The 26,415-nt window shown below is 41.0% G+C and overlaps 1 protein-coding gene across 4 annotated transcripts; it reads right to left on the bottom strand.

The window, feature by feature from the left end:
* Positions 1-742: 742 nt before the first annotated feature.
* RBM18 (RNA binding motif protein 18) lies at positions 743-26,415 on the bottom strand. 4 transcript variants are annotated; one of them, XR_001485524.4, is made up of 7 exons: positions 26,290-26,415; positions 22,994-23,122; positions 13,212-13,338; positions 8,233-8,319; positions 5,961-6,046; positions 4,476-4,856; positions 743-2,774 (listed from the first exon to the last, which is right to left on the bottom strand). XR_001485524.4 is itself a non-coding variant. In XM_005580879.5 (6 exons), exons 2-6 carry the CDS (start codon positions 23,104-23,106, stop codon positions 2,615-2,617), a joined length of 573 nt encoding a protein of 190 aa, XP_005580936.1. In that variant the 5' UTR covers positions 23,107-23,122; positions 26,290-26,415; the 3' UTR covers positions 743-2,614. The 4 variants fall into 4 exon arrangements, 2 of the variants coding, with proteins under 2 accessions (XP_005580936.1, XP_015292244.1); XR_012424414.1 differs by lacking the exon at positions 8,233-8,319; XM_005580879.5 differs by lacking the exon at positions 4,476-4,856.

Below are 26,415 nucleotides of genomic sequence, written 5' to 3'. Positions count from 1 at the left end.
CGCCCAGGTTGGAGTGCAATGGCACAATCTCGGCTCACTGGAACCTCTGCCTCCTGGGTTCAAGCGATTCTTGTGCCTCAGCTGACATGCTTTGAAAAATCTTTCCTCATGTGATACTCCTCCCCAGTACTGAGATATAAATTATAGAAAATCAACTGGTTAGGATTACATTTTGCATTTGATAAAATAGGAATTGAGAAGAAAATAGTTCATACCTCTCTCCTCAATATTTCCTTCAATTCTTCACTCTTGTATATAAACCCAAATTATAAGTGACATAATTTTAGCAAACCAAAATAACTAACCAGTAAACCAAAGAAAAATTTTACCTTAAGTACAGATAACCTCCTAACAGAGTTGACCAAGTTAACACCTGAAATTTAAAAACCTTTCATCAGACTGCTTTCAGCATATTTATGATACATACATTTATTCTTTTGAAATCTCTACTATGAGAGACTAAACATAGTATGATACTTGCAGAAATTTCCATTAACAACTTCTTTTCAAATATTGACATTTGCAATGGAAACAGCTGGTCTCTCTTCTCATCTCTAACAACAGAGGTAGGCAGGCATAAAGGGTAAAGAGAGTTGCCTCTGAGTTTGACTCTAGCCAGAACCCTCTGCAGAGAAGGCACTTACAAGCAGCACCCGACCTGGACATGCTGGCCAGAGTCCTGAGTGGAAACAAGCCTGTCAGAGAACTGCAGTATATGCCATTAAGTGAATGAGAGAAGATATAACCACACAGACACCATCTTACATTTATTCACAGAGGGATAAGAATCAGTACAAATAATAAACAATACTTTAAATACAAATAAATAGCTCTGGTTTCTAAAGGAAACAACTCTATATATTAAGTTTTTTCTAAGTTCCTATTAAAAATAGAAGACTATTTTGCATTATGTAAGTTCTACTCCACCATTACCCTTTGAAGACTTATGGATAAAATGGTGAATTCTATACTCCAAGAAGTCACCAGAAAAATGGGAGATAATGCTCCTACCTCTCTGAACTATCCCCCAAATAGGAGGAGAGTTACTTGCATCATAGACAGACACAGCTAACACATACAGAAAGTATTTGATGTCTAGAGATATTTAAAAAGATTAACCTTGGGAAAAGTAAAAATAATTTCATTGAACCAGTTTCATGAATTCTGAAACCTCCCTCTACTGAAGCTTTGATTCAAATGTCTTAAATTCATTTATACTCATGGGAAGATGTTAAGTTCCTATAACGAAAGCTTCCTCTTGCTAACAATGATAGTGATAAACAGTCTGTAATCACCAAGGATGGCATCTGGAGTAACAAAGTGATACATACCTGGTAAAGGAGCAAAGGTGCTGCCCAATTAAACAGTATGTCAAACTTGGCACCAAAATGACCAAAATGTGCTGAAGAAACACATCCCCAAATCTGTTGGTTGACTTATCTTTCTCTATTGTTATATTTAGGATGCTTAGAGTGAAATATCTAGAGGCAAGTATGTTCTCCAAGTGAAGAATCATTTCCAAGGCATGCAGTCCTTTAAAACTACCTACCACACAAAGTCATCACAGTCTTGGTGCCAGGGTGGCGTCTGTTCCATTGACTTTCTGTATCCACTGCATGTCCTCTCCTCATCCTGCCTAAGTTAATCCAATCTCTTCCACTTAGATCGCTACACAATTATTAGAAAATTGTATGTTTGATAGTGACCAATCCAGCAATGTTTAGGTTTTCAAAGAAATTTTGCTTTTTCTATTTAGACTGACCATGATATAATTCCAAACAGAACATTCTCATGCTATAAAAACAATCCCATGCAATAAATGTAATTTTAAAAGTCCCATGAAAATAGCAACATTTGTTATTATAGAAGGCATGGTTATCTAGATTTGAAAAAAATGATTGCTATAGAATAAAAGTTCAATTTCCAAATAGAACTTGTGTTGTGGTATAAAATATTAAATTTGATTCTAGTTTTAACACAAACAACTTTAAGATATACACCATGTTTTCCTAGCTGGGATTTTGAAACAATAAGCATAATTCTTAAACAGATTACCACAATATTTGCTCAAAGAATCAGCTCCTTTTTGCCAAGAACTTTCTCTTTTTCAGTCCGGTTGGAGGGATTGCCATAGTAAATTCTGGAACAACAGTTCTGAACATGATTTAAAATCTGTCTCTCACTTCCCTCCCTGTCTTTTAGTTTTTCTTTGTGTTGTAAAGACACATAAGCGTAGAAAAATGCTCAATTTTTTAATAGATGCTAATATATTTAGTTTCCTGATTTAAGTAATAACATTTTGTGTATTTGCCTTTTGCTCTGGCACACTATAGAATGTTTCTGGAGTTACAAATCCAAACAAACCAGCCAATTAGAGCATCCCAGGGTTCCAATCACAATTTGGGATACAATCCTATTTATTCTGGATGATGCTCAATTCCATACATAGTGCAGGGAAGAAACATCCATAAGAACATCCAAAAACATTGTTACCAAATGCTAACATGTGATTGTGCTCCGTTGAATAGTACCATTCACATCTACAAAGTACAAAGGCAGACGATTTTAGGTGTGGAGACCAATTTGCTTTTGCTGCTACAGTAATTCACAACCATCATCTTCGAGATTTCCACGCTGTTCTAGAATACGGAGTAGTCCTTTTTTTATCTGGTGGTTTAAAGTAGGAATAAACAGGCGCTGCTGGATACTCTGCATCAGGATTTTCCGCCATCATTTTCAGTTTTGCTTCAATGGCTTTTATCTTTGCAGTGACACTGGAAAAAGAATAGCAGAGGATCAGAGTGGGCCTAAATACCTGCAGAAAATACCTGTATAGTTCATCTCTTTGAGCCTCTTGGGAATATTAGAGAAGCAACAAGACACTAAATTACAAACATTTAAACATTTTACATATGTAACTAATTCTCTCATTCTAACAAAGACATCAAGTCTGAGCCATCTATTGGTTTTTTTTTTTTTTTGAGATGGAGTCTTGCTCTGTCACCCAGGTTGGAGTGCAGTCGTGCGATCTCGGATCACTGCAAGCTCCACCTTCCGGGTTCACGCCATTCTCCTGCCTCAGCTTCCTGAGTAGCTGGGACTACAGGCGCCTGCCACCTCGCCCGGCTAATTTTTTGTATTTTTAGTAGAGACGGGGTTTCACCGTGTTAGCCAGGATGGTCTCCATCTTCTGACCTTGTGATCCGCCAGCCTCGGCCTCCCGAAGTGCTGGGATTACAGGCGTGAGCCACCGCGCCCAGCCATCTATTAAATTTTTAACATAAACCCAGACACTGTTAGGAGTACTTCATATATTTTTACATTTAATCCTCAGACGCAGACACTGTTCAGCACCTTAATGCTTGGCAGAGAGTAGGCCCTAAAAATAATTCTTGTAGAATTGAAAACAACATTATAAGACAGGTTATATTCCTTATTTTGCAGATGTTGTAACTGAGGCACAGAAAGGTTCATTTGCCCAATGTTACACAGCGAGTAAATGACAGAGCAGAGATTTGAATACAAACTGACTCAACAGCCCAGGTTTCGCCCGAATCACTGAATAAAAATGGAAAGAAACCATTCTGGAAATCCTATACAGTCTCTTTTTATTGATGAATGTGTGTTAATAAAAACTATCATTTACAAAGTGCTTACAATGAGCCAGGCACAGTGCCCAGCATTTTACTTATACTGTTTTTTGTTTTTGTTTTTTTTAGACAGGGTCTTGTTCTGCCACCAAGGCTGGAGTGCAGTGGTGCCATCACAGCTTACTAAAACCTTGAACTCCTGAGCTCAAACAACCCTACTGCCTCAGCCTCCCGAGTAGCTAGGACTACAGGCACACACCACCACATCCAGCTGATTTTCTAAAACTTTTTTTGTAGAGATGGAGTCTCGCTATGTTGTCCAGGCTGGTCTTGAACTCCTGGCTTCAAGTAATCCTCCTGCCTCAGCCTCCCCAAATGCTGGGATTACAGGCATGAGCCACTGCACTTGACCTACTTATTATGTTTTTAATCCTTGCAATGGCTCTACATGGGTTATCATCCATGTTTTACAGATACAGAAACAAATGCAGAGGTAGTAATATGATCAAGGTTCACACAGTTAACAAATTGCAGTGAGAATTCAACTTATCACTAAAGCCCTCATTTTTTCTTCTCTATCAAGTTAAGAGCTGAATAGTCTTATATTACACAGGAAGGGAGAGGAGATCCTAGAGAAGTGGTGAGGAATTTGCTTTTGATTGAGATCATTGCCATCCCTGGACCTGAACGCAGAGCACTCAGGGAGTAGGTATTTTTTGGCCTATGGCTACCTTCATTTTCCATTCTTGATGCTGTTAACGGTCTATAGCCAGTGAGAAAAACTTGGAAGGAGTGTATACGTGGCCTTTTGGAGATCCTCAAAAGGTATACATGGGCAAGAAATTTAAAAACTAAGTTACAATAAAAAGAACACTGATGTATTACCGAGATGCATTCTGGCCCCTCTTCCATTAATGGCACAGCCGGTCACTGATTTTGTATGAGTCACAGGGAAGCAACCTTCTCTCATTAGGCATAGATGTTAATAGAGAGATGTAAGCTGCGGTCCTCTGGATAAAAAAATAGATGGAAAACCCTAGGCTATCTTGTAAACAAGTGGCATATACAAATCATAAGAAACTAAAGACATGTTCATTGTAACATGAAGACCATCCAGCACAAATGCAGTCATCTCTTTCCAATAGGAGTTAGATTTACGAAAACCTTCATGGAGATCAATCTGTGATCAAGGAGGTTCAAATCTCATGAGGAAAATAACACAGTGGATATATGTTCCCAGTGAATCTATAGAAGTCACTTAATTCCCTAGAGCAAAAATAAAAAAAATCATATTAAACTTAAATGAGTAACCATAAAATTAATTTAAATTTACCAATTTACCATTCCTGAAAACATTTCAGGAACACCTTCCCTTAGGTTTAATGAGATGCTTGTAAATCTGTTTTGCTTGGTGCAGGTAATATACAAGAAAGGCATTTATTCCCCCTGCTTGGTGCTCCACCCAAACAGGCATCACTTTCCTGACTTTAGGATTGTTGGTTACTGATCCTTATGTATCACTGATGCTCCTTCACATATTTTCTTCCCCAACCCCGGAAGAGGCTTTAGTCCTGCACTTATGGCCTGGGGCTTCTTTGAAATAGTAACTACAAGACTGAATTTTGAAGTCTAATAGACCTGGCTTTGAATCCTGACTGTTATTTGCCATCTGTGTGATCTCAGCCATAAGTAAATGACATACTACATGTAACATGTTTAGCACAGTGCCTGCTTCAGAGTAAGCTCAATAAATCTTGGATATTGTTATTGCTAAAATGTCTCCCTAGGCTACAATGCAAAACAAAACAAACAAACAAAAAACCCACCTTCTACTTCTGCTCAACCATCCACTTAATTTCCCCTTCCTCTACCCAACCCTTAGTTCTCCTGTTTTAAACTTCAAAGAAATAACTAATAATTCGTACAAACTAGAACCAAAACTGTCATGGCTGTTGCAATGGTACACAGAATCAAATATCTGCAAACCAAAATTTTGTATAAGGGAACTTAAGATTGGGTAAAAATTAGTATATAATGACAAACGCCCAAGAGACCCAAGGCCTTATTAAAATGCTTGTTTTTAGGGTAATGACTGATCTGTCTTTGTATTTCCAGTGCCAAGCACAAGGGTTCGTGTGTAGTAGCTACACCCAGTCTTTTTCGAAGGAATGATTCTGTAAATGGGGACTACATGACCTTAGGTGGATGGAAGGAGAGGAAATGTATACATTCTGGAGACTAACTGAACATATCTCTTGTCAAATTAATAAACTCTAAGAGTCTGAAGACTCACTATTTTATGAAGACATGGAATAATGATATGGCTGAAGCTCCTGAATTACTGTGTCTTTCTATAGTACATCATCTTACCTTAGGTTAGACTGAGTAGGCTCAGTGCTTGAGGATGGCTCAAGACTGATTGGAAGAATCTTATCATTCTTGTTATGATCGTATCTCTGAAAATGAGAAACAGAGAAATTACTTCACTTGGGCAAAAACCAGCCCTTTACTGTAGCGCGTGGGTTCAGAAACTAATACCGTCAGTGCATCATCTTACTTCTAGACAATTTTTGGACTACTTTACATTTAGAATTAATGAAAAACGTCACATAGTTTTGGCCTAAAAGCTGTAAGTTTAGAAAAAGATGTTTCCATCTTGTCATCAGTTCCTCCTTATTTGGTAGGAAAAAAATGTCAACTTTCAATTTCTCAGATGGTACAAACACACAGGAGGGTTGCCTTCTTATATTCTTATTTTAACTGTCACATATCGCCTCTTACAATATTTATTTTATTAAAAATACTTTAAACTGGCCAGGCACGGTGGCTCACGCCTCTAATCCCAGCACTTTGGGAGGCTCAGGTGGGCAGATTGCTTGAGCTCAGGAGTTTGAGACTAGGCTAGGCAACATGGCAAAAACCCTGTCTCTATTGTTAAAAAACCAAAAACCAAAAATTATCTGGGCATGCTGGCACATGCCTGTAGTCCCAACTACTCAGGAGTCTGAGGTGAGAGGATTGCTTGAGCCTGGGAGGCAGAGGTTGCAGTGAGCCAAGATCTTGCCACTGCACTCCAGCCTGGGTGACAGAGCCAGACCCTATCTCAAAAAACAAAAAAACCCTTTAAATTTTGCAAAGTACCAACCAAGCATAACATTCAACTCTTAACAGGCCTGAGTGAAGAATAAAAGTTGTAGCAGCTTTCAGTTGTTGATATAGAAAACATTCTACAGTAAAGTAGTAGTTTAATTTGATGTCAGATAATTACATACTTTTTTTTTTCTTTGAAAATTTTATTAGAAACAATAAAGACAGGGTCTCACTATATTGCACAGGCTGGCCTTGAACTCCTGGGCTGAAGCCATCCTCCTGCCTCAGCCTCCCAAAGTGCTGGGATTACAGGCATGAGCCACCATGCCCTAGTCAGATAACTACATACTTCTTGTAAAAAGTAAATATAATATTGAAGAGCAATCAGGAGCCTCTGGTCAAAAAAGATTTATAGGAGAAGAGAACCGTGAGGCAAAGAGATTTTCAAATGAAAGACAGGAATGGAGGATGATTTCTCTTGCATGCCTTTTCAATGAGATGCAGAACCAGAAAACCGGTTTGGTAAATGAGACTTGATTTTCCCTTGAGTAAAAAAGCATTTGGTAATTCTCCTTGTTGTTTCTATTTTTAAGGCAATGTGTCCTAGAAATTGAGAAGGCTCTGTGATTACCTGGAATACTCAGAAGGATCTAAAGTATCTGAACTTAGTTTTTCAGCTTGGATATTGAGTTTAAATGTCTGTTTAGTCTCTGTGACTCTTTACTGGGAAGTTTGTTGGGGCAGGGGGTAGAGAGTCTCTGATCAAAAACCATGCTTAGAGCTAAAGATTTCAGTTCCAACTCAAAACTGTCACAAATCTTTGTGCACGCAGGTTTTTCAAGTCCCCAGTGCAGAAGGAGGCAGATCAACTCTTGGGAACGTTCCAGTCAACACACTTTACCACCTCTGTGCCAGCTGGAACAGAATGCCATTTGTTTTGTTTTTTTTTTTAATGGCTGAAGCTCTTCTAGTGCATTCTCCCAAGAGACTAATTACAGAATGCACAGGGCAGCCTACTGCTTCTCGGGACTTAAACACAATACAGGCACTGCAAAGCCCCATGAACCCACACCCTGGTAACTCCCAAGATTTCTGGAGTAAGGAGATGCCAGTGCTTTAAGCACTCATACAAACTACCCATTTCTCAAGCATTTAGAATAAACAAATTCAAACTCTCCAGAGTCAGAGGCTGGGAAGAGTCTAATAATGCCTATGGCAACTGATTTTAAAAATAAATACATTTTTTTCCTCCAAAGAACCCTCCACCTGAAGAAATGACAGAGGTCTGAGCGTAGTAATTATTGGCCACATGAGAAAATCAAAACCAGGATCTGTGGGCATGTGGAGAGAAATAACCAAGGAACTTAATCCCTCCTGAGATGTTCTCAAAAGAAAATCATCTGGTAACACACATGGCAGATACAAGTAGGAGCCTGAAGTATGGCTGTTTCTGGCGTGAAGAGATTGGGACATAAACGGGTAAGTGGATAACTGTCTTTCAGAAGGCTTATTTAGGATGAGGCTTGATGCCTTTCTAGCCTCTCAGACATACCTTTACTTGAGCATGTGCCCATCGCACCACCAACTTCTTAGACAGGGCCAGCTTGCCATTGAGACACTGGATGGCTTGCTCTGCTTCCTGTCCAGGAAAGGGACAGATGTTAGTTAAAAACTGAAGTGCTTAACTAGCTATATGTATTCTCACAGGGCCTCACTAGCTTTGATGGCTCAGTTTCTAACAAATTGTTTTTGGTAAATAACTGGCAAGGGTTTACAATTTTACAAGGCAGAATTTTAAAAAGGGCATTTTTTTTCTTTTGAGACAGAGTCTTGCTCTGTCGCCAGGCTCTGGAGTGCAATGGTGCGATATCAGTTCACTGTAATCTCCGCCTCCAGGGTTCAAGCGATTCCCCTGCCTCAGCCTCCTGAGTAGCTGGGACTACAGGCGTGAACCACCATGCCTGGCTAATTTTTTTTGTATTTTTTAGTAAAGACGGGGTTTCACCATGTTGGCCAGGACTGTCGCAATCTCCCGACTTCACGATCTGCCCGCCTCAGCTTCCCAAAGTGCTGGGATTACAGGCGTGAGCTACTGTGCCTGGCTAAGGGCGTGAATTTTTAAGTCAGTCAGACAAAAATTCAAATCCTGGTCTGTCATTTGTTGGCAGTATGATATTTGGCAGCTCACTTAAGTGTCTCTAGCTTTGTCAACTGTAAAATATAGATATATAATACATAATTTTTAATAGATAATATGGATACTTATTCCTCAGTGGTTGCTGTGAGGACTCAAAGAATATAAAGCATGAAGTATATGATATGCACCTAACATATGCTAGTAATAGTGCTGTTCCCATTAGGTGATAGCCATATACACACTTCCGTTAGCTAGGGTAGCACCTCCTATGTCAAGAAACTATACTCCCTGCAAGGGCCCTGGAACCATATCCTGGACTAGGGCGTACTCTCTGGATTCATAGTGAGGAATAATTGCTTTAAAGGGCATGGGAGTCAAGGAAACTAGGCCGGAAAAAGCAGGAGTGAGTCAAACAGACCGTTAGCAAGGTATCTGTGTGAGTCAATCTATGCACCTGGTTTTCAGAACCGAAAGTTCCTTGACCCTTTCCCCATCAGACACAGGAGTAATATGGTTGAAAGGAATTCCTGAAGCTGGCTAACAGTCACTCTGGGTCATTCCCAGGAAACCTGGCTGTACTTTCCATCCTGCCAAACCTTCTTTGCCCCATTTGCATCCATGAGACATTCGGCCAAGTGTAACCCATGTTTAGTGAGGGTGAAGAAATGCTTAAGGAACAGAGGAGGAATAGGATGTCCCAGGGAGCAGGGAGAGGCTATAGAAGCCAGTAGGCATTCCAGTCTGGTTTTACTGGTGATTCTCTTGTTCCTACAGAACTTACCAGTATGACATTTAACAAACATTTACTGAGTTCTCACTGTGTAGTAGGCATTGGATATTCACTAATCATCCTTGCCCCACTACAGCACACAAAGCTAGAGTGTCAGGTAAGAAACATTTTATTCTTTTAAGCTTCATTTGGTGGATAAGAACTTATAGGGCACTCTATTAGTTCCAAAGTAGCAGCAGTTGCCAGCAGGGGCATTTTATTTTTAAATATTTTATTTTTAAATGTTTTTAAAAATAATTTTCTACCTGTATACATTATTTCAAATATTTTCATATATTCGAAAATATTAAATGCCCACTATGTTTTCTTATACTTTCATCTATTCTCCCATCTTCCCATAAGTTACGAAGGATATGTATTTTTAATTTCCTTTCTTAGATGGAAAATCAAGGCCAAAAGAAGTTAAGAGACTTGCTCAAAGTTAATAAATAAAAGAGCCAGAAATATAAACTAGGCTTTGTATTCTACTCCAGTGTTTTTAAGCTAACATCTATGCCCAAACATGACCACTGATTTTAGTTGTCTGCAACAATTCCCAGACCGGGCACAGTGGTTCACGCCTGTAATTTCAGCACTTTGGGAGGCCGAAGCAGGCAGGTTGCTTGAGCTCAGGAGTTTGATCAGCCTGACAACATGATGAACCCCTGACTCTACAAAAAATACAAAAATTAGCCGGTGTGGTTGTGTGTGCCTGTGGTCCCAGCTACCTGGGAGGCTGAGATGGGAGGACTGCTTGAATCCAGGAAGTTGAGGTTGCACTAAGCTGTGATCGTGCCACTATACTCCAGCCTGGATGACAGAGAGAGACCGTGTCTCGGGGCAAAAAAAAAAAAAAAAAAAAAAAAAAAAAAGGAATTCTCACCGCACTTCATTTTATCATTAAGAAAGAATAAAATATTTAAAAATGCTGGCCAGGTGTGGTGGCTCACACCTGGAATCCCAGTACTCTGGGAGGCAGAGAAGGGCAGTTTGCTTGAGCCCAGGAGTTTGAAGCCAGACGGGGCAACATGGTGAAACGCCATCTCTACAAAAAATGCAAAAATTAGCCAGGCATGCTGGCATGTGCCTGTAGTCCCAGCTATTGCAGCAGCTGAGGTGGGAGCATCACTTGAACCCAGAGGTCAAGGGTGTAGTGGGTAATGATTGTGTCACTGCACTCTAGCCTAGGTAACAGAGCAAGACCGTATTAAAAAAAAAAAAAAAAAAGAATGCTAATTATATAGTGCATTATTTCACTTCACTCAAAATACTTGAACAATTAGAGTAACAATGTATTACTTATTGGCTATCATATTTTAAAAAATTAGAGGAAATAAAAAATACCCAGCACTGGCAAGGAGAAATGACACTACCATACAATCTCAGAACATACTGATATATCATTTCTTGAAGACAATCTGGCAGTTGTATTAAGAAAAACTATAGGCTGGGCACAGTGGCTCACGCCTGTAATCCTAGCACTTTGGGAGGCTGTAGCGGGCAGATCACCTGAGGTCAGGAGTCTGAGACCAGCCTGATCAACACGGAGAAACCCTGACTCTACTAAAAATACAAAATTAGCGGGGTATGGTGGCACATGCCTGTAATCCCAGCTACTCGGGAGGCTGAGGCAGAAGAATCGCTTGAACTCGGGAGGCAGAGGGTGCGGTGGGCTGAGATCGTGCCATTGCACTCCAGCCTGGGCAACAAGAGTGAAACTCTGTCAAAACAAAAAACAAAAAACAAAAAAAACAAGAAAAGAAAAGAAAAACTATGCATGGACTTTGATGATGCCATTCCATCTCCACAAATGTGGCAAATATACATAATTAGAGCTGTAAAAATACTCACTTTTGTGATATTTATACTAGTGAATCAACCCAAATACCAGTGAAACAACCCAAATAGCTAACAACTGGGGACTAGTCAAATATTATATATTCACATTATGTAGTTATCAAAAATGATTAGTTTTTAAATGCAGTCTAAGTCACATACAATCACAAAATGCCCAAATCTCAGATACAGATCAATGATTTTACCTCCCCACACACACAGGTACATACAAACACCAGTGAAACCACAATATCAAGATACAAAATGGTATCTTGATGTGATTAAATGGTAGAAAAATTTTAGTATACTTTGAATGATAAACATGATAATATGATTCTGTTTGTGTGTTACAACACTGCATAATGTGTGTTTATGTGTGTGTGAATGTGAAGAAACAAAAAAAGACTGGAAAGATATATGACTAAATGTTAACAGTGATTATTTCTGCGTATTAGGCCAAGTGATTTACATTTTCTTTCTCAGTTATCTATATTTTCTTTTTTTTTTTTTTTTTGAGATGGAGTCTCACTCTGTTGCCCAGGCTGGAGTGCAGTGGTGCAATCTCGGCTCACTGCAAGCTCCGCCTCCCGGGTTCACACCGTTCTCCTGCCTCAGCCTCCCGAGTATCGGGGACTACAGGCACCCGCCGCCAGGCCCAGCTCATTTGTTTTTATATTTTCAGTAGAGACGAGGTTTCACCATATTAGCCAGGATGGTCTCGATCTCCTGATCCCGTGATCCGCCCGCCTCGGCCTCCCACAGTGCAGGGATTACAGGAGTGAGCCACTGCACCCGGCCAGTTATCTATATTTTCATCTATAATATTCACACATTAATTTCAGAATAAAGAAAAACACTCATACAAATTATTGTTATTATTATGAGATGGAGTCTTGCTCTGTTGCCCAGGCTGGATGGAGTATAGTGGTGTGATCATAGCTTGCTGCAGCCTTGAATTCCTGGGCTCAAGTGATCCTCTTGCCTCAGTCTCCCAAGTAGCTAGGACTATAGGTGCACCATCATACATAATTAAAAAAATTTTTTTTAGAGACAGGGTCTCACTATGTTGCCCAGGCTGGTCTCAAACAATCTCCCTATCTCAGCCTCCTGGGTAGTTGTGATCACAGGTGTGAGCCAGGCCCAAATTATTAACATAACATTAACTATGCGATGTTCTTACATATGATGAATAAATTTATAAGTACTATGCAGCATCTCTACATTTAGTAACAATCAAATTCAATTTCTTTATCAATGTACTTCCACTTCAAGAACTACATTTTAATACAAGGAGATCCATGTATATATCATGGTTGAAGGTGAATGCTCTCTTCTACATACATTAAAATTTATATGCATTTGTTCTGAGACCTTGAGAAGAAATAATAAGAGTCTTTATGGGTGTCTCATCACAGGTAGGTTTCTGTACCACAGGGCAAAACTACTGAAAGAAAAGAAGGCTTTGTCAGTTGGCCAGCCAGTAAAGCAACAAACAAAAGAGAATAGAGAGGGGGATGTACATGTGCTCAATGTGGGCATCCCAATGCATTTGGTCAAAAATGTAGGTCAGTCAGTTGCCTTAAACCTTGGCCAAGGGAGAGTGAATTGTGAAAGTCACTAATTCATTTGTTTACTGAGGATCTCTTTTAGGACTCAATGTAAGGCACACAGATGAAACAGACATGGCTCTTGCCTACAGGGAACTGCTATTCTAGTAGGCAAGAGAGATGCACAAATAATTATGACAGAGTTTGATAAATACTATAAAATGGGGAGAAAGCTTAATTACCTGCTTAGTTTCAAAGTTAACAAAACAGTAGCCTCGAGGCTGTCCCTCCAAAGCACCTGACTTGTGGAAGAGGAAGTCAAACTGCTTTACTTTGCCAAACTTCTGGAGGAGCTTGAGGAGGTGGTATCTGCAGAGAAAGAAGAGTCCATGAGTATGCTCTGGGAATTCTGTTGGCCACTCAGCCTGAAGTGTGAGACAAAAGCAGGAGATAATTTACCCCAGGGATGAAATCTCTCACCCCAGCCCCCTGCCTTCCTCTAAACTGCTATGTTAGTTTATTTGGCAAACAGTTGTTTGCCTCTATTTGGAATGGGAACTAGAATTGTCATGGCTATGCATCTGTCCAACACAAAAATACCAAACAAAAAAACCACACCTTACAAACAGCTGTCTGGCCTACAAGCCCTATTAGTTTTTCTTTTGTTGAAAAGCTCAAAAATAGTGTTGATTTATTTATTTGTAATTCCTTGGCAATGAAATAGCATTTGTGAATAACTATAACTCCATTAGAAACACATACCCACCCTCCAAAAGCCAAAGCCTACCCTATCTCAAAAATAAACAAAGTAACAAACACACATGCATTCATGCAAACAAACAAACAAAAAACAGTCCTGGAAGATCTTCCTATTTGATTTTGTAGTTAATTCTTAGACCCAAATTACACTTGTAAGCAACTCTACCATTAATCAAACCACAGCTAGTGATACTTCCATAGCACTTGAGAGTTTCAACGACTGATATGACTGAACATTAGGACAATGTGGAACAACTATGCGACTGAGGCCGGTTTCACAAAGGGCAGGGAAACCCGGCCAGTCCTACAAATCATCCAGCTATGGGTAACTAACCAACCTCAGTTGCTGTGAAACAGTTTATACTCTAGGGTATAGTCAAGTAAAGAATACAGATGGTCAAGGAAGAAATTTATTCCTGGCAGGATGTTCACTCCAAGCTATTGCTTACCACTCTGCCCCTCATCCTCTTCTTAAATTCCTTACTCCAAAACTTACTTGGTTTCTATAGAGCTTTTAAGTTATTCAAACAGATGTGGCCTTAACAGGTTGCTGTGGCCAATCTCAATTCCGACTTCCTGTCATCTGATGTGGGGGTGAGACAAACCAACAGCTCTCCCGTTTCCTTTCCCTTTGGCCTTCCTCCTGGCATCCTCTGTGCTATTCAAATGGAGTCAAGGTTTTCTCTAAACAATGCTGTCCCTGTGATACTAAAAAGGTATCAGCCCACATGCTAAATCTGTTATTACTGGGAATTCTACCCCACAGGGAGTCAGTAAAGTTGTCGTTATAGCCACATTTATATTCACATTGTTTTCTAAGAGAAACTCATCAAAATTTTATTCTTGAGCAAGAATCTCCTTTGGGAGGCAGAAAGATATGAAATGGACCATACACTACACTAAATTTGATACTAATGCACATCAACAAGCAAGTCCATTATCCTGGATCGAGTGTCTGACACAGTGAAATAAGAAAGACATAATACAGGTTTACTGCGACAAATGCAAGGATCCCAAGGCATATTGTGGATATTAATCTGGTCTATTTTGAAAGGTTAAACAACCATGATTTCCTACTTTCCAACTTCCCAACTCCCATCAGGACACCTCAACCACTAGAGAGAATGTAGGAAGTGACTTCAGGGGAAAGGAAGACACCTTAAGTGCAAATGTGTGGTTTTACTTGACTTTTAAATAGGCTTACAGCAAGGGTGAGTCTCTCACACACAAAGATGGGCGAGAAGAGTCTCCCCCAGGATATTTAATTCACAGCAGCATCTTCCAATTACTAAACCCATCCAAATCTTAACGCAGTGCCAGTTGCCACAGAATGGGGAGTCAAACCTATTCTAAAAAATAAAAAAATAAAAAAAATAAATACATCTAGGCCAGGCGCAGTGGCTCACGCCTGTAATCTCAGCACTTTGGGAGGCCAAGGTGGATTGCCTGAGGTCAGGACTTCGAGACCAGTCTGGCTAACATGGGGTGAAACCCTGTCTTTACTAAAAATACAAAAAAATTAGCCGGGCGAGGTGGCACATGCCTGTAGTCCCAGCTACCCAGGAGGCTGAGGCAGGAGAATCGATTGAATCTGGGAGGCGGAGGTTGCAGTGAGCCGAGATAGCACCACCGCACTCCAGCCTGGATGACAGAGCAAGACTCCATCTCAAAAACAAAACAAAACAAAAAAACAACCAAAAAAACAATCTAAGGCTACTGTGGGCTGGTCATCTTTTCATTAGCTCCATTCTACTTAATAGCAGGAAGGTAACACGATTGGCATTTCCTAAGGAATGAATTTTAATTTACTCAGAAAAAAAAAAAAAAAAAACCACACACTGACAAAAGATTACTCTTTGTAAAGCTAACAAATACATTCTGCCCAAGAAGTGCGACCTTAAGATTCCAGGAACATCTGCTTAGGTCTGTGTCTTTCAACTTCTCCAGGATTTCTTTTCTTGTTTGATAATTTCTTAAAACTATCGGAACACCCCGAAACAAAAGAAATGAAATGTTTACTATTTTGCTTCCTGGAGATGGGAACTGCAGGCTCTGATAGTGAAAAAAGCCTGAAGGATCTTGCTTTCACATCTGCAAGCACTTTTATCTGCTGCTGAAGTGCGGGAGAGCACACTACTCAGCATAGGCTTGCTTCACTTAATGAAATGTGCGCCCTGCAGCCTTCAGGAGCTAGAAAATTAGCACACCAGCCCCACACGTATATCTGCAACTTAATCAGTGTTTTCTGTAATTGGTCTTTAAGACAGCTTTTCTGCCTAACGGCACAGAAGTAATTAATCTATACAAATGTTAAAATAGATACCTACAATGTGTCTAGAGCCAAGCAGGCATATGGGCTATGCAGATGAATAAAACTAGGTTCCTGCCTTCAAGGACCTCACATTCTAGTTAATAGAGAGAGAGACGTAATCAAACAATTACAAAACAATGTGATGCTTGTACACAGAGGGGATGAATATTGAGTACACAGAATGAAGACCAACGGTGCAGGGAAGGTGGTGGTTAAGGAGAGCTTCGTGAAAGGAATGATATCTGTGACTGGCTTGTGTCAGTGTGAGTGAGTACTAAGCAATGTGCAAAGACAAAGGTGAAAAAGGGTCTGATCCATTGGAATAGAGTGGGGGTAGTCAGTAAGATGGGGCTGAAAGGTAGGCAGAGGACAGGTTGTGAAGGATGTCAGGGGCTGAGGAAATTTTAATTTCATGTTGTAGGCAATTGGAAGCCCATGAAATGACATTTAAGATTATTTTTGGTGCACAATTTGTTGTAGAGAAAATTTTCTTTATAAATGTATATAGAAATTACTATGAGATGGGTATTTATGTTTTATGCTAAGTACATTATTAAATGGTCTTGTTGTGTTTCCAATTTAAGTAACCAAACAGTGAAGGCCATTTCATGTAAACCAAGTCATAAAAAGAAGTATGGACAATGAGGAGACATAAGGAACAGGCTGAGAGAGAAACAGGTTTCTTCCGGGGTTCTCTTCTTCTCACTGTTCTCACATGCTCATGCGTTTATTTTCCCTTGCATTCCAGCTTACCTAGTTTATCCCTGAAAGTCTGTATCAGGAGGACATTTCCACCTGGATGGCTCGCCACTGCTTTTAAGTTTACTTAACATACCACAAACTGAATTCCTCCCTGCCACAAACTGATGATCCTTCCAGCTATCCCTCGGGTCAGGGGGGACATGATCTTTTTATATTCCTCAGGTAAGAAATCTCAGGATCACCTCAACCTTCCACTCCACTTCAATCACTTTCCTTATCTCAGACTCACTCATCAGTCTCCAAGTTCACTGTCTCTATCTAGGTGATAACTGATGGCAAGACTAGTTCATGGCAATCTCTCTCAGTGAATCTTCATCTTCAGTTTCTGCCCTTCCAATTCATCCTACATATTGATGTAAAATTTCTCTACTAACACATCATTGTCTAGCCTGGGCAATATAGTGAGACCTCATCTCTACAAAAAAAATTAGCTGAGTGTGGTGGCACACGCCTGTACAGCCAGCTACTTGGGAGGCTGAGGTGGGAGGATTGCCTGAGGCTGGGAGGTGGAGGTTGCAGTGTGCTAAGATTGAGCCACTGCACCCCAGCCTGGGCAACAGAGTGAGACTCTGTCTCTAAAACAAAACAACAACAACAACAACCAAACCCACATCACTTCATGATGTCAGTCTCCCACTAAATACCCACAATGAGTCTCTTTTTCATGAAATTCAGACTTGTCTGAATGAATTTTAAAGACCCTGTCTTAACCTGAGAGTATTCTATCAATGCAGCCACTATTTTCATTCCCATCCAGTATTCAAACTTTGCTTAAGTCAGAAAGATCTTCCTGATTATCTACTTACACATAACAATCTTTCTTACTCCTACTTATAGGCCTTTATTTACGATTTTCCCTCCACTCAGAATCCTCTTTCTATTAGCATTTCTATGGGCTTTGTTCTCTTTCATACTTCCATATGCATAATACAGTGGCTACAAATTTGGCATTTTACACAGCACATCTAATACTTGAAAAAGAAAGTCAGTATTATCCCTTTTAGAAAGAAAACCGGCCGGGCGCGGTGGCTCACGCCTGTAATCCCAGCACTTTGGGAGGCCGAGGTGGGCGGATCACAAGGTCAGGAGATCGAGACCACGGTGAAACCCCGTCTCTACTAAAAATACAAAAAATTAGCCGGGCGCGGTAGTGGGCCCCTGTAGTCCCAGCTACTCAGGAGGCTGAGGCAGGAGAATGGCATGAACCCAGGAGGCGAAGCTTGCAGTGAGCCGAGGTCGCGCCACTGCACTCCAGCCTGGGGGACACAGCGAGACTCCGTCTCCAAAAAAAAAAAAAAAGAAAGAAAACCACAGTGTAGAAAATAGATAATGCCTTAGATCATTAAGTTTTTCAGCTTCTTTGTGGATGGCACTAATAATGATATTCAGAGGTACTGCTTACACTTACAGTTAGATTGGGTCTCATAACAATGAAAAAGAAAACCTTACATTTTAAGATTTAAAATAGGATACTTTTGATTATGACTGTTCAAAAATTAGAATATTTGTGCAAACAACACTAAATTAGGCGGTGGGAAATTATCATTAACTACTTCAGTATACTGAGCCAACTCACTTCACTCTTCATTTCCTATATAATAGGGAAAACAATATCTGTTCCACTTACCTCACAAAGTTTTAAGGGGTTACATAAGAGAGATTCATATGGTATTAGAGCTAGAAGTAATGCTCAGATCATTTACTTGAACATTCTCATTCTGTAGGTAAGAAATTATTACATATAATATAGTTGACAGGAATCAGAATATAGTGGAAAGAACATAGGTTTGGAATGTACTACCTCCATAAACAAGAATGCATCATCACTCCCTCGAATCCTAATCTCCAAGATCTATTTAGTCATACAAATATTTCTGGCATCTAACATAGCCCTAAAATGGTCAGTAGTACAACCAGAGAGTGAACACAAACAAACAAGAAGAGTAATATTAGAGTGCTAGACAGTCAGAAACGCATATTCTGTTGGGAGGAGGCTGACAGACATCCTAGCGCAACTTGAGCAGGACTCAGATTAATAACCAACAGGCACACACACATAGAATGACTAGAAATAATCACAGAATAAACTAAAAAACTGGGTGGAAAAGTGGTTATTTTAAAAAATTGCCATTGTTTTACATATTCATTCATGACAGTAAGTTTATATTGTCTTCTAACAAGAGGTAAAAGAATATTTGAAAGGGAGAGGTATTCAAATCAGTTTATAAAAGAGATCAGGTAGAGAGTAGGGACACATACAGGAAAGAGACTGGGAAGAAGGGTCTGTTGAATGGGGAAATGGCAGGAACTGGCAGCAATATGTGGACAGAAGGTAGGTTTAAACAGGAAAGCTGGAGGATGCTCTGCAAATTTCTATTAAAGAGTCATTAGAAGTTTAGAGATTTGGATTCAAGCAATACTTTTTGAGACTGCACTCCAAGACAGGTACCATATATTCACATAACTTTCATTATGTAATCCTTCAATGTTTGGGAATGGCTGTATTTTATAGTTCATCCAGGCTCACCATTACATGCCCTGAGAGGAACAAGATCCAGAAGTTTCTGTATTTCAAAAACACGGAAGGAAATCATCTATTTCTACAAGATAAGATTTACTTTACTAAAATGTCAAGTTCCTTTGCTGTAATTAAGTAAATTAAATGAGGTAATATTAACATTTTATGTTAACCATAAGCTATGACTGGTAGTTCTTTCTTTCTTTCTTTCTTTTTTTTTTTTTTTGAGATAAAGAGTCGCCAAGGCTGGAGTGCCGTGGCATGATCTCGGCTCACTGCAACCTCCTCCTCCTGGGTTCAAGTGATTCTCCTGCCTCAGCCTCCTGTGTAGTTAGGACTACAAGCACCCACCACCATGCCTGGATAATTTTTGTATTTTTAGTAGAGACAGGGTTTCACCACATTGGCTAGGATGGTCTGGATTTCCTGACCTTGTGATCCACCCACCTCAGCCTCCCAAAGTGCTGGGATTACAGGTGTGAGCCACCACGCTTGGTGGTAGTTTTATCTTTAAGCATAAATTTATTACAATTTAATAAACCAGTCTGTTTGACAGATAAAATGTTTTAAGGTAAAGAATCCATAGGATGGCCAGGCATAGTGGCTCATGCCTGTAATCCCAACACTTTGGGAGGCTGAGGTAGGAGGATCGCTTGAGCCCAGGAGTTTGAGACCAGCCTAAGAGACATACTGAGACCCCTATCTCTATAAAACAAAAGCAAAAAACAAAAAACTAGCCAGGCATGGTGGAGAGCACCTGTAGTCCCAGCTACCCAGGAGTTCCAGGCTGCCATGAGCTATGATTGTGCCACAGTACTCAAGCCTGGGTGACAGAGCTGTGAAACAAACAAACAAACAAACAAAACAAAACAAAAAAGAATCCATAGGAAAAAAAATAATAAAAATTGTCTTTGGTGATACAGAAGTGGAGAAACCAGCCACAGGGAAAGCCCAGCACTTCCAGCCAGCACGCTCTGATCTACAGTTTATTACTTGATGTCTACCTCTGGCCTGATGTAAAAAGAGCGGAGATATCAGTGGGAAAGTTCTGATTCAGTGTTCCTGCCAGTGTTCTAATTGGAAAAAAACATCCACACACTCCAACTTATGACATAAACTGAGGTGGCAAATGCCCGTTTGAATCTTCCTGTCAAGCAGCAGAACACAATTAGAACAAAAGTCTCATTACAGAGAAGTGCGGCCAACACAACCAGCGTTGTTTCCACACTTTAGATTTCCATTTAGACAGGCAGAGGTGGGAATGGAAAGCACTATGAGCATTCCTTCATAGCTTGGGTTTTGGATGATGGAAAAAACTTCTTTGATGAAAAGACATTAGTTGAGAGGTTGTTCAGATTCATAAAGTCACCCTCAAAAGCCATGAACCATAAAAGAGAACAGAAATAAATGCAATCTACTCGAGGGTCCCTGTGACCAAGATAACATAATATATGGGCAACACATCTTAAATACCATCATAATTTCTAAGAGAATTAAATGTATTTACATTTGGCTGATATGAGCTTGAGTAGGTTTAAGGAACTTTTTGTTATAATCCTGATTTATAAGTTTATATCCTTTTTTTCCTCTTTCCTAATCCTAACTCTCATATATACCTTGTCTCATCTCACACTCAAAGAAGCAGGTTTCCTCATCTCCTCTCTTCACCTTTTTTTTTTTGACACAGGGTCTCCCTCTGTCACCCAGGCTGGAGTGCAGTGGCACAATCTCTGTGCACTGCAACCTCCGCCTCCCAGGTTCAAGCGATTCTTGTGCCTCAGCCTCCCAAGTAGCTGGGACTACAGGCATACACCACCATGCCTGGCTAATTTTTTTATTTTTAGTAGAGACGGGGTTTCACCATGCTGGCCAGACTGGTCTCAAATTCCTGACCTCAGGTGATTCACCTGCCTCGTTCTCCCAAAGTGCTGGGATTATAGGCGTGAGTCACTGTGCCCGGCCTCCCCTTGTCTTTAACACTGTTCCAAAGGGAGTAACTTCTAGGACTGATGATATGCTCAAAACTTGCTTTTGGCCTGGCACGGTGGCTCAAGTCTGTAATCCCAGCACTTTGGGAGGCCAAGGTGGGTGGATCATTTGACGTAAGAAGTTCGAGACCGGCCGGGCGCGGTGGCTCAAGCCTGTAATCCCAGCACTTTGGGAGGCTGAGGCGGGTGGATCACGAGGTCAGGAGATCGAGACTATCCTGGCTAACATGGTGAAACTCCGTCTCTACTAAAAATACAAAAAAAAAACTAGCCGGGCGTGGTGGCGGGCGCCTGTAGTCCCAGCTACTTGGGAGGCTGAGGCGGGAGAATGGCGTGAACCCGGGAGGCGGAGCTTGCAGTGAGCCGAGATCACGCCACTGCACTCCAGCCTGGGAGACACAGCGAGACTCCGTCTCAAAAAAAAAAAAAAAAAAAAAAAAAAAAGAAGTTCGAGACCAGCCTGGTCAACACGGTGAAACCACCTTTCTACTAAAAACACAGAAATTAGCTGGCATGCTGGCGCTTGCCTGTAGTCCCAGCTATCTGGGTGGCTGAGGCACAAGAATCGCTTAAGCCCAGGAGATGGAGGTTGCAGTGAGCCAAGATTGTGCAATTGCACTCCAGCCTGGGCAACAGAGCAAAACTGTCTCAAAAAAAAGAGAAACAAACAAACAAACAAACTGGCTTTCAGCATTGACCTCATACAGGCCAATCCATTCATTCTACTCGGCCACCAACCACCACCCTCCCCCTATCAAACAACTGGCAGAAGGGAAAAACCTTTCAATTTTCTCAGCTAAGAAATTCCTTTTCATCTTAATGGCTGTGATGTAAAAGAGCAGGGAGTCAGGGCAATTCAATCAGTTTCGTGATCTTGGGCAAGGTACTTCTGTCTTTTGGGACTTGGTTTCCTCCACTGTAAGATAAAAAAGCTGGGTCCCATCAGAGGTTGTCAAGTGTGCTCTGTGGAGCCCTAGAAGTTCTACAGAGCCTAAACAGGGATGGCCAAAGAAAGGGTAGTAGTTGACAAAAGATTTTGGCTCCATCTCTTCTCCCTTTTAGTCAGAGCAACTCTGAGCTGTTATTTTATATACAGCTCTGATTATTACTTTTACTTTAAAACAGGGTTCTTCAGATTTAAGAAGTCTGAAAGCTACTTAGCATGGCACTTGGCACTCAAATCATTTAATGAATGAATGAAAACCAAAGGGACATGGATGATTTCTAAGGTTCCTTACAACTCTGACCTTCTATAGTTCTATGGCTGCTTAACATGAACTACAGTCAAGGGGTCTCCTCTGCCTGTTTGCAAAGGTACTGAGACTTCTGCTTGTTCCTTCATTCTGGGTACAAATGTATTCCCAAGGCTGATTCTAGAGAATAATTCCCTAGAGCTACTAGGTACAAGGATTCAAATAGTTGGAAATGGGAGAACGTCTTTGGCAGATAGGAAAAAACAGGTATATGGATTAAAGGATACCCAAGTCTGTGTCCTTGCAGTAGCAGAGTCCAAATGTAAAAAAAGTGACAAGATAACAGGCTAACAACAACATCTTATCTCTTCAAAGATAAGATGTAAGTAAAGGGGTCAAACTATATCCCACACCACTTGAAAATTCTTCTTGACATCACCACCACAAAACATTCCGATATTGTAGGTAAAGAACTAAGGTAATTTAGACTCACTCGGTAATTTTGGGGTCCAGGTTGCCAATCCATAATCGGTGTCCTTCCTGCAGAGAGCCCTCTGAAAGGATGGATGCATTCTCCAGGGGAAGAGTTTTGGTTTCTGCTTCCATCAATGTCTATGAAATACTAAAGGAAATGTGAACATTCAGGCAGGAGGGGAGTAACAAAGTGTGAACACAAGACTTCAAATTCAACTCAACAAACATTTACTCAAGGAGGGCATGCCCTCTGGGCAGTCCTTCAAAGGCCTCAGTGATTCCACAACCAGGGCTCCAGAACCAGTTCCCTTGGGACAACTGCTCTGGCAGCCAGAGCACATAAGCTGCCATTTAAGGTGAAAGGGGCGTGGTTCTGTGTGGAGAAACTAAAGTTTTCCTCCTCTGTAGCCAGAGGCTGACTGGGCAGGAGGCCAAAGTCTCTATTACTACATGATACTTTAGTTCAACAACTGTCACCCAAAATAAGCCTTGGAAACCACTAGGAAGAGTCTTAATGGCATTAAAAGGGATGGGCAGGGAGGAGCAGCACTCCATCCCTTTTCCTCAAGGAAGAAATAATATAGCAAAGAGAAGAGGCCATATAAGAAATCTGTGCATAGACAGAACTGGGTTTGAAAGCAGGTTGTGTGACTTGATGAACTACCTGAACTTTCTAGGCCTCAGTTTCCTCATTATCTAAAGAGAGAACAGTGCTTATTTTATAGAGTTGTTGTGAAGATTAAAGACAGTAAAAAATCACTAAATACTGTATCTAACAACAGTAAGTAATCAATAAATACTAGCTATTATCATGTTTGTTCTTTTGGGACAGACCAGGAAGAAGAGACTAATTTCCTCCTTAGTTAGTCAAGTTCCACCATTTGCTAGCTATGTAGCTCTGTGCAAGTTACTTAACCACTGTTGGCCTCAGTTCCCTCATCTGTAAAACGGGAATAATGCCTCATGAAATTAGGGTGCAGATTCACTGGGTTAATATACCTAAAGCATTTAGAACCGTGCATGGCACCTAGGAAGCACTCAATTAATGTTAGCTTAAATTATTACTAGTCTTAGTTCCTGAAATGTCTCATCTCACAGTCAAGGAGAACACAGGATTATGATGGAGACAGCAGTAGAAAGAGCAGAAAGCTTGGCGTCAGAAGACATTGTTTCAAATTGTGGCATTTCTTTCTTTCTTTTGAGACAGACTCTCCTCTGTTGTCCAGGCTCGTGGGTGGTGGCACATTTCGGCTCACTGCAGCTTTCACTTCCCGGGTTAAAGTGATTCCCGTGCCTTAGCCTCCCGAGTAGCTGGGATTACAGGTGCATACCTGCCAGTAATCAAGCCTGGCTAATTTTTGTATTTTCTTGTAGAGACAGGGTTTCACCATGTTGGCCAGGCTGGTCTTGAAGTCCTGACCCCAAGTGATCCGCCCACGTCGGCCTCTCAAAGTGCCGGGATTACAGGTGTGAGCCACCATGCCCAGCACAAATTGTGGTATTTCCACTGGAAGTTACTTCTCTCTGAGCTTCAGTTTCCCCATCTTTAATAAATTTTGCCCTGTTTAAAACTTAAGGCTTCAAGGACCAAAAATGAGATGACAGATGTAAAATAAAGCTTTAGGGGCTGGTAAGAGAGCAGGCTGTGCCAAAATTTAGAAATCCCTGCTAGAGAACACGTGTCCTATACCCAGAAGTGCCTCGGAGGTCAGCACTACAGGAACCGTGAGGTCAGTCACAACAACTGGCATTACCTCTTATTCATCTCAGCACACCCTATAAAGTCTAGCACAGCAGTCCCTAGTTAATTGTTTATTGAATACCCTGCACATGAGGTATTGTTCTTCCTTTCCCATTCACATCTTTAATCTGTTCAGCAATGTAAGCCAAGCAACTAGGAACTGTTAAACTCTGGGCTATGTACTGAAATAGAGAAATGAAAAAGACACAGCTCTTGTTCTAACCTCCTGGGAGAAAGGCAAAATAGATATAAATTTAATCCCAGGGGAGACACATTTTGTCTTCTCTCTGCTTTCCTTTTTCCCTACTTTTTAAACAAATCATTCATTCAAAAAATAAATTCACTGTTTCTATTATCTAGGACTTATCTAGTTACTGGAGTCAGAGCAGTGAACAAGCAAGGTCCTTATCCTCCGGATGCCTATGTTTGGAAGGAGAGCAGGACAAAACAAAAGCAAAATAAATAAAGAAGATATAATTAGTGATACACGCCACAAACACAATTAAGCAGGGTGATGTGACAGGCACTAGACGACTTCAGATTGAGTGGAGGGAAGGCTTCTCTAAAGGAGATGACATTTGAGACTTGAATGACAGGACATTCTGATTTTCTCATGTCTAAAATCAGCAATAATACCAATAGCTATTAATACTTATTACGACAAAAAGGTACCATGTTTTACTGCTAAGAGTGCAGGATATGTGGGTCTGGATTCAAATCCTGACTTTTGCACCTAGTAACTGTGCCTTTAGCAAGTCACATGATCTTTAAGTATCCTCTCCATAGAAAAGCCTTCCTTAACAGAGTCCCTTGTTATTCTATATCATAGCCACCTTTCCACATTTTTCCTCCTATATAATGCTAACTCAATGTATTATTTAACGTTTCCCTTTCTGTTTCCTTCACTAGAACATAAGCTCCCACAGGACAGGACCTTGCCAATCTTGATCATGGTTCTATTTCCAGCACTTAAGTACACTGCCTGGCTCACGGCTGGTGCTCAATATTTACTAAATGAAGCAAGTCATTTCTCCACTCGGAGCCTTAGTTTCTTTTTCCTTCCTAGAATGGGTACAATTATTTCTGTCTCATGAGGTCGTTGTGAGTCTTAAATAAGACAATTTTGGTGACAGCTCAGTATATGGCTTTTTGAGGAAAGGTAAAGGGTAATAAAAGATCAAGACGGCATGGGACTACCAAAATGCTTTGCTTTTGCAATAGCAACAAGCCTTTAGACTACCAGAGTTCACAAAACGCGGTTACATTCATCCTTCCAGCTGAGCTGCAAACAACCCTGGAAGCCAGAAATAGTCATCTGGGGAAAGTGCAATCCAGAGAAGAGGAGACATTTGATTCTAAAAGCAAGCGGTTGGCCAAGCCTGGAACCCTGGCTTCCCGATTTCTGGCTGCGAATTCACACAGGCGAGGGGTCATTGCTCGGATTGTTATTTCCGGGCCAGCGACAGGACAATCCGGGGCGGGGCCTGAGATGCAGTCCCGGGAGGGCGGCCTCCTGTAAGACCTCTTCGCGGGCCCAGCGCTGAGGTGCAGGGACATGTCGCGGCCGAACTCACCTCGTGGCCTCGGCGTGGTGCTCTCAGCTCATGCCCGGAAACCAAGTCCCGACGCCGCGGTCAGACGGACCTCTAGCCGCGTCTGCCTCAATGCCGCCAGCTGCCAGGCCGCCCGTGACGCGTTAC

The sequence above is a fragment of the Macaca fascicularis genome, chromosome 15, assembly GCF_037993035.2.
Source record: "Macaca fascicularis isolate 582-1 chromosome 15, T2T-MFA8v1.1".
In the NCBI taxonomy this organism is placed as follows: domain Eukaryota; kingdom Metazoa; phylum Chordata; class Mammalia; order Primates; family Cercopithecidae; genus Macaca; species Macaca fascicularis.
Note: the sequence above shows the minus strand (reverse complement) of the source record. Positions and strands in the feature narration are given on the sequence as shown.

Excerpts from the sequence above, each read along its gene's own strand:
- RBM18 (XM_005580879.5), bottom strand. The coding sequence starts at position 23,106 with ATGGAAGCAGAAACCAAAACTCTTCCCCTGGAGAATGCATCCATCCTT. Across the intron at positions 13,339-22,993 it reads CTGGACCCCAAAATTACCGA|ATACCACCTCCTCAAGCTCC; the intron begins GTGAGTCTAAAT and ends CTTTCTCTGCAG. Across the intron at positions 6,047-8,232 it reads GGGCACATGCTCAAGTAAAG|AGATACGATCATAACAAGAA; the intron begins GTATGTCTGAGA and ends TCTCATTTTCAG.